The 8,331-nt window shown below is 54.7% G+C and overlaps 2 protein-coding genes across 10 annotated transcripts in view; one reads left to right on the top strand and one right to left on the bottom strand.

The window, feature by feature from the left end:
* The first annotated feature begins 128 nt into the window (after positions 1-128).
* On the top strand, positions 129-2,946 carry PLD6 (phospholipase D family member 6). 2 transcript variants are annotated; one of them, XM_031555758.2, is made up of 2 exons: positions 129-1,415; positions 1,582-2,946. In XM_031555758.2, exons 1-2 carry the CDS (start codon positions 780-782, stop codon positions 1,714-1,716), a joined length of 771 nt encoding a protein of 256 aa, XP_031411618.2. In that variant the 5' UTR covers positions 129-779; the 3' UTR covers positions 1,717-2,946. The 2 variants fall into 2 exon arrangements, with proteins under 2 accessions (XP_031411618.2, XP_085094144.1); XM_085238018.1 differs by having other exon boundaries at positions 498-1,173.
* Positions 2,947-6,694: 3,748 nt separating this feature from the next.
* MPRIP (myosin phosphatase Rho interacting protein) overlaps positions 6,695-8,331 on the bottom strand; it is a 58,152-nt gene continuing 56,515 nt past the window's right edge. For all 8 annotated transcript variants that reach the window (XM_085238010.1, XM_085238009.1, XM_085238007.1 and 5 more), the window contains one exon: positions 6,695-7,689. Coding sequence is in view for 6 of the 8 variants with exons in the window: in XM_085238007.1 (XP_085094133.1) it covers positions 7,618-7,689 (72 nt within the window). In the remaining 2 variants the exon portion in view is untranslated. The remainder of the gene's footprint in view (positions 7,690-8,331) is intronic.

Here is an 8,331-nt window from a genome sequence, read left to right as displayed (position 1 = left end):
CAGCAAACATACTTAGAAAAAAAATGCATTACCCTGTTAATCAACCAGTTATTTAATTTCAGGGTTCCGAGAAAGGTGTTTTCCCATTGTCAATAAGGAAATGAGGGAGAGAAGGTACGCAAGCTTTACCCACAGGAAAGGAAACTTTGAGTAATAAATGCGATAGAGTCCACTGATAGTGAAACAAAAATGGCAGCAGCAAATAGAAAAGCATGGACTAGTGAGTCAGGATCTCAAGCACAGGGCTGGTGCTTGCTTATATGTGCTCAAGTAATTTTTCTGCTTCGAAGCTGTTCTGGTTCAGTCCAGAGCTGTGCAACAACAGGCCAGACGTTTGGCGTTTAGATGTTCCTGACAGCTGAGCTGCCTGGTTTCTAAAGCATCGTTTTTCCAAGCATTAAAGCTGCGTAACCTCAGTTCCTGCCTATGCCCGAGTTTGGGGGGGGGAGACGTGGCTCCCGCAACGGCAGAAAGGCGAGCCCAAGCTCCGGCTTCGCGCCGCGCTTCATCGGAGCGGGCAGGGAGGTGCGGGCAGCGGCTGCAGGAAGGAAGGCGGCGGCCGCCCGAGTCCGCGAACCCCAGCGGGCCGCCGCCGAGCGAACGGAGCAGCGCGTGGTTCCCGCAGCTCCGCACGCGGCCGCGGCTGCTCGTTTGCCGTCGCTGTCACCCGGCACGCGCTCGCAGCGCTGGCGGTCGCCTCGAGGCCGGCCGCTTCCAGGCGCGGGCCGCGCGGTGCCTCGCGCTCTGCGGGCGCGCAGGCGCGGTGCGGGGCCGCGGCGATGCGGGCGGGCCTGGCGCTGTTGCTGGGGCTCGGGCTGGGGCTGGCCTGGCTGCTGGCGGCGCGGCGGCGGCGCCGGGCGGTGCGCGAGGTGCTGTTCTTCCCCTCGCGGCCCTGCTGCACCGAGGAGCTGCTGGCCGAGGCGGAGGGCCGCGACGGCCGCCCCGCGCCGTGCCCGTGCCCGCTGCCGCGCTCGGACTGCTCTCTCAGCCGCCTCCTGCGGCGTCTGCTGGCCGCCCGCCGCTCCCTCGAACTCTGCCTCTTCGCCTTCTCCAGCCCCGAGCTGGGCCGGGCCGTCTGCGTCCTGCACCGCCGCGGCGTCCGCGTCCGCGTCGTGACGGACTCGCAGTACATGGCGCTGAGGGGCTCGCAGATCGGCGTGCTGCGGCTGCTGGGTGAGCTGGTGCCACCGCCGTTGGGACGCTCGGGGCCCTGCCGTGGTGCCTGGAGCCGGGCCCGGCCGGTGGCGCTCGTTTGGTGGGAACGCGACGCGTCGTTTCCTGGATGGATCCGATGCGAGAGGGACCCGTGCTCCCCGGTGTCCCGTGCTGGGCTCCAGCCGCAGGTTCGCCAGCAGCACTGTGCCCAGCTGCAGGGCGCTGCGTGCGAGCTGCGGCATCGCGGCTGCCAAATGCAGGTTAGGCTGGCTGCTGCGTCTGGGCACGTATCTTGTGCTCGGCTCCTGCTCGCGGCCCCTCCTCGTTTCCATTTGGTGGCACTTCTCTAGCTGCTGCCTTTGCGGCTCGCGTTGCTGAGGGGCTGGGTGCCATCCCTGCCCATCACGTCCTGTCGTGTCGTTGTAGGGATCCAGGTGCGTCACAACCAGGACGTGGCCTTCATGCACCACAAGTTTGCCATCGTGGACAAGAAGGTGCTCATCACGGGCTCCCTCAACTGGACCATGGAAGCCATCCATAACAACCAGGAGAACGTGGTGATCATGGAGGATGCGGAGTATGTGCGGCCGTTTCTGGATGAGTTTGAAAGGATTTGGGAGGAGTGCAACCCTGGCAACTACACTTTTTTTCCTAAAGAAAATGATTAAGCGGCTTCCCTGAGCTGGAGGGGCGTGGAACAGATGGCATTCAGGGGGTTTATGACTATCTATAGCCATCGATGTATTACCCATCTGGTTGTAATTTCGTTAAGTTCCTCCTGAGCTGAAGAGCTCTCTACCCTAAATTGCCACAGGTGCCTCGTGTGCTAAACGGGCAGTAATGACCCAGCTGATGGGCTCTGTGAGGACACAAGCAATGGGATGCTGTGGGCAGGCTGGTTGCTGTGCCCTGCAGTGGGTGAGGTGATGTTTGCACTGCGCTCAGGACTTGTGCAGGGAGAACCACTTGTGTTCTCCAGCTCGTGGTGCTGCGGGATGGAGCTGTACCCTGAAGGGAGGGTTGTGAGGGCCGCAGCAAAACTGGCCCAGCAAAACTGGTGTAGGTGGAGTTGTCACTGTGGTTGTTCTTTTGTTTGCATGAATTATTGACAGTTTGTGAAAGGAAATCTGGGAAATAGGAAGTTTTGGTTTGTGTATGAGTTTCCTCTGGTTTGAGGTTAGTAGAGTTCCAGTGTAAATGTGTGAGAGCAGATAGCAGTGCCAGCTCATTTCCTGCAATGCAATGCAGGGAGTCCCCAGAAAGAACTGAAGCTGTTTTGTGGGCACAGTTGGCCTCGTTTGAGGAGCAACTGCAGCTGCAGTGTAACTTGCAGCTTTGCCTGCAACTTTATTTTTAGTGCAGCTGTGTTTGCTGATCTAGTTAGAGCTTGAACTGCTCCCTACCAATGCTGCACCTAGCAGTGTTAACATGCCACTTTCTCAGACAAACTCCACATCACCTGGAGTGTTTTGCACTGGTGGGTTGGTTGGTTCCAAGATCCAAATCACCAGAAGTTCCTGGAGATCCACAGGGTGTTGTTTAGATGTGGGGGTAACATCACCAGATTGAGGGTTTGTTCTGTTGTGTTGGAGAAAGTTGGCGTGGGTGTGGGGAGACAAAACCATGCATTATATCTGTGACATAGCAGCAGGGGGAGGAGCTGAGTTTATTCTGTAGTAAGTCTGGTTCAGCAGGTTTAAATATATGTTCCTTTAAATATTTTATTGTTAAAATTATACTTGTTGTGTTTTCTGTGTGAAACGTAACTATAAAAGCAGACAGTTCACCCTGTTCAGGCTCTGCCTTCTGCTTTCTTTGCATCGTTTCGTCGTTGGAACACACGCTGCACTGACAGCATGCAAAGGGTGGTGCAAAAATAGTTTATTAGGATATCGTTTACGTAAAGTTAGGTAATTATATTTACAAAATAAAAATGATCAGCTACATCCATGGGAACCTAGCATGATGCACACGGTTGTATAAGGAATAAATACAGTGACAAAAAAGTGATTTCTATTACAGAGAACAGTTACCAGGAACAGTGATTCCTCAAAAAGCAGTGAATAAAACAGGAGTGGAAGAGAGGAGGAGGGAAGAGGCGAGGAACTCGTGCACACAGAGAAGCAGGAGCCCCTGGCAGAGGGAATGGAATCACGTGCAATGCATCGTTTCCTGGATGGATCTGATGCAAGAGAGGCCCTTGGGGCTGCATACAGCCAGAGTTGCACACGGCTGTGCTCCCTGGCCTCCTGTGCTGGGCTCCAGCTGCAGGTTTGCCAGCAGCAGTGTCCCCACCTGCATGGGTGCTGTGTGCATGCTGCAGCATCGCTGCTGCCAAATGCAGGTTAGTGTGGAGGACTGGCTGCTGCATCTGGGTACGTAATCTTGTGCTCAGCTCCTGCTCACAGCCCCTCATCGTTTCCATTAGGAGCACAGAGCTCTTGAGTACAAGGGCAGAGCACACCACGTGTTGTAATGCAGGAGTCCTTTTGGCTGCGGTTTCGGCAGTGGCTTATGCTGTGCACCACCAGTGCTGATTGCTGCTGATGCCACCCAAAGACTTGCAGCATTCCTTTCTCTCTCCCCAAAACTTTATCCCTTCAAATAATTGAATTCTTTAAAAACTGGAGCCATCCACATCACCGGTCCCAGGAACGGGTCAAGGACTATCCGCTCTGATCTATCGCCTACCTGCCATCACCTTTAGCTTTTTGCAACATACTTTGCTCTCTCTGGTTTAGAACAAAGAGTCAGTGTTCTTGTCACATCCTGTGCACTATCAGCGCGTAAAGAAGGAAGAATGAGAAAATAATTGTTTGTAATTGCACTAATTACTTGCCAGCTCATGGCCAGCTGGCTGCCTTCAGCTGCTACCACCTTGATGGGCTTATCAGGTTTCTGCCAGCAGCTCCCACACCCGCGCCTTCTTTCGGTTGTCTCAAAGTGCAGCTGTGGGGTGAGCCTCCCCTCCCTGCCCTGTCCTCGCTCATTGCATTTCTGCATCCCCTGCTGTGGGGCTGTGTGCAGCACTGTGCACCGGCGCACTCAGCCCAGCGCCACGAGCTGCGTTTGGGCAGTGAGGGGCTGCAGGCTGTGTGTCCGCGCAGGATGAGCTGCACAGCACCTGCATAGAGCCCAAACGCAGTACTGCATGCGCTGCCCCACGCGGTGCTTTGCTCTGCTCCATGGTGGTGCCGTTCAGTTCAAGGGTGGACAAAAGTTTACGGCGCAGTGAAGTTACAGTTCTCAAACCGACCGTGTGCATTCTTCAGCCAGGTATCACCGAAACTCAAGGGTAGGTCAGCAGAAAAGGCGTGAGAAGCTATTTCTAACAGTGCAAAGCAGAGCCCGTCAGGGCAGGCAGGCAGGGGGTGACAGCTCTCACCCAGCCAGTGAAATCAAAACCATAACGCTGTCACAAAAGAGCCCTCTGCTGATTTCTGAGTCACAAATATTTACATTGCGTACTTGGAATACTATACAGCTTTTAAATTATTTACGTTCGAAAGAGAATAACAAAGCGTTTTTGCTTTTAAAAAAGAGGATGGGGAAGAGGAAAAGCAAAGCAAGCCGTGCTGCGTGCATAAGTGGTCACAGCAAACAGCTCTGCGTCGGCAGCACAGGAACGCAGCAGCTGTGAGCTGTGTAACAGTGCTGAGGGTGGGAGGAGTTTATGCAGAAGATAAAATAAGTCCTAGTATCCCTTACAGGAACTGTCTGCACTTGCAGCTGTGTCACTTCAGTGGCAAGAGGATGAATGATGCCCAGAGCAGGAGAGAAGCGGGATAACCCCGGATCACTGCCACCACCTTTCTGGCTGGCTTTGTTCTCTCCGCAGTAATCACCCCCTTCCCCACTGTCCGTTGGAGCTGCCCTTCCTCTCTTTCTCACCGAGGCAGAGGGCTGCCACCAGTTTGGAGAGATGCCACACGGCAGAGCCCAGGGGACAGCCCAGCCCTGCCCCAGACTGCTCCTGCTGTGCAGTGCTCCTGTTTTGTTCCCACTTAAGGGATGCTCACCCCCAGCAAGCAGTGCAGCTGCAGGAAGGTACAGCAGAGCATCCCCACTTTGCTTTATGGTATTTTAGAGCTCAGGGAAGCTGCCGCCAGGGCATTTCCAGCAGCCCCCTGAAGGGCTGGAGCAGCTCTGCATTCAGTCAAGCTTTCCCAGTAGCAGTAACCCCAGCAGATCTCAATTCCATCTCCACTGCAGCACCTTTTAGCCCTTCATCTCCTGTTTTCACAAACCACGTGAACACACTGATGTGTGCTGAGCCAAAAGCTGTGGTCAGTCCATTTGGCACTGGTCTCCCTGCACTGGGTTATATCTCCTGCAGCACCCACATAGCTGCACCACATCCACCATTCTCTGCCTTAAGGATGAAAGCAGCCATTTGTGCAAGATGGTTCTCCAATACCTCTGACAGCCAGAGCTGGGTACAACCACGTGTGCAGCAGGCAGCATCCTCTCTTAGGGAGTTACAGTGCTCAGTGGCATCAGTCAGTGCCCATCCTGCACAGCTCCCACGTGCTGTGCAGTGAGATAGCAAGGTGTGGCCCTTGTGGTGCTCATGGTTAAAATAATGAAGTCAGCAAAATAAAGCAAGGCTTTCCAGTGGAACGTAAGAACGGTTGGAGTCCACATAGCAAGAGGGAGATCGGCACATTCTGCTCAGGTGGCTGAGAAGGACAAAGTCCTACTGTGCTTCTTGAAAGGAGGAAGGCGTTCTCCTGTATCCAGTGCAGCCTCGGGAGAGATGAGTGGTGACAGTGATGATGCCACGTACCATCCTCGCTCCATGTACCAGGAGATCACAGGGCACGAAAGCATCCCAAGAGCAGAGCAAAGCCCGTGCAAATCAGTGCCACCAAATCACCCTGCAGTCACACAAGATGCTGGCAGAGGCCCCAAGCACACACCTGATCACCAAGTCCCTCTTCCAGGCTCGGGCTACCAAGGCTCCTCCAGTGCTTGGATGATGGAGAACACTATGGTGAGCTCAGGTTGGGGTGAGGCTGCACAGCAGAACATCTGAGAGGGCGGACACCTGCCAGAGAGGGAAGAGCCTTCATATCCGAGTGGCTGAGGATCCCTGCTGCCATCTCCAGGATTCCCACACACAGCCAGGCACGGAGGCACAGCGCAGGAGAACATCTCTGTATGCCTGGTGGCACTGCTGGAGCACTCAGTGAGAGCTCTATCCTTGCAGATGGACCTCCCAGCTGGCCACACACCATGCCCAAAGAGACCCAAATTAGCCACAAGAGCACATACACCTGCTTCCTGAGCACAGAGAAGTCAAGAAACAGCTCAGCTCCACCTAGAAAATCTCCCAAAATCCAAAGTGACATGGCCATGTCAGACTGGGGAGCAATGGGGCAATGATTTACCCCACTCACAGCTGGGTTCTGTAGGTGCACAAAGCATGTGGAGATGCTCCTGCAGCCAGCACCGAGCTCTGCACTCACCTATGGACCTCGTGGCACTGCCTGCTCCGCATACAGAAGCTGCTGTGACTGAGCAGGTCTGAAGCACAGACTGGTTTTCAGACTTTTATTTCAGGAAAAGATAAACGAATTAAAATAGGAGCTGCCCTGCTGACAGGAAGAGTTGAGTTCAAGAAGCTGATAAAAAAGGAGCATTATATGCATTGAGCACTGTGCATTTTCAGTCAATATTGGCTCTACTTTCTACTCTACTTTCCTTGAACTAGGAAAAGGGAGTTTCACATGCGCACAGACCCTAACATACACGGGACTCAATGAGAGGAAGGGAGTAACAGCAAAAAAACAGTGCTGGGCTGGATCTAGGAGAGGCAAGAAGTGACCTCACAGCTCAGCCCCAGGAACGCTTCCCCCTCTCCCCCTGCGCACCAGGTGCCCACAGCAGCCCCTACCCAATGCTGGTGCCCAGGCACTGTGTCCTCTGCCAGCCAGGCATCGGCGTGGCTCCTCCAGGCACCCCGGCAGCATCCCACAGGCTTTCCCCTATTGCAAATGCAAGAGATGCAGTCGACGCAATCAACGGCAAATGAAGCTCCCGGTGTGCTCTGAGCACTGGGGGCTCGTGACAGTAGTAAGAGGGATGGCCCCCGCCACCCAGCCCTGCGTGCATACCAAGCTGTTGGTACGACGGAGCTAGCTTATTCACAGGCTACTGAGCCTTAATACTGACACTTAGTGTAATGGTTTACAGTAAAGGAAGGGTTCTCCTACAAAGCGCTGAAGAGGGGGGAAAAATAATAATAATAATAATAATAACCCACAAAACCCACAGCCCAATCCCTTCCTCTCCCTCTCAAGAGTCTCAGAAGCGTCTCACAAGCGGGGAAAAGGGGGGTTGGTGAGGGAGCTGTGGGGCCAAACGTCAGCGAGGACGGCGGTGAGCGGCGTGGGACGAACGGTGCTGGTGCTGTGCTGCCTCAAGCCGAGAGGTGCGCGTGGTGAAGCGGAGCGGGGAGAGCTAGTCGTTCTTCAAGTCCCTGGATTCAAAAAGCTTCAGGCGTTCTTGCACGGTCAGGCCTTCCTTCAGGCTCTGGGAGGGAGAAAAAGACAGACAGAGGTGGGATGGGGCGGGCGGCAGGGGGCACGCGGATGGGGGATGTGGGCAGCAGAGAGGGAGGCCATCCCGGAGAGATTAGTGGGGCATGCTGGAGGAGACAGCAGCCATGGGATGTGGTTACGGTGCCTGGAGAGAGCTGAGAGTGCAGGTTAACCGGGTACGGACCAAAGCAGATGAGTGAGGTTAATGCTGCTGGAAATGGGGTTAGCTCCGGGTGGGACGCGATCCCACAGCCTGCAGGGACCAGGACTCACTGCCATATACCTGCGGGGCTGCAGCACGGGGCAGGCTCTGCTCCACCTGTGCTCTTTGCTCATGCAGCCCCGAGAACTGCATTTTGTCACCAGTGCCAATGCCATCTCATCACCCAGCCCTAAACCTTTCCTGCCACATGGGCTGACACAGGGCTCACTTCTTTGGGTCTAGCAGGATGTGATGGCAGATTCAGCATCCAGATTCAGTGCAGCTATCCAACCAAACCTTGCCTTGCCAGCTTTCAGCAACACTGAAATCTGCTGTTGCTTGAGCTTGGAAATACAGCTATATAAGGGGTGCAGTCCTACGAGCAAACAAATCTGGCCCTGATAGGACAGATTTAACCTGCAGTCACTCCAG

The sequence above is a fragment of the Meleagris gallopavo genome, chromosome 16, assembly GCF_905368555.1.
Source record: "Meleagris gallopavo chromosome 16, MGAL_WU_HG_1.1, whole genome shotgun sequence".
NCBI lineage: Eukaryota > Metazoa > Chordata > Aves > Galliformes > Phasianidae > Meleagris > Meleagris gallopavo.
The sequence above is the reverse complement of the archived record's forward strand: the minus strand, read 5'-3'. Positions and strand labels throughout refer to the sequence as shown.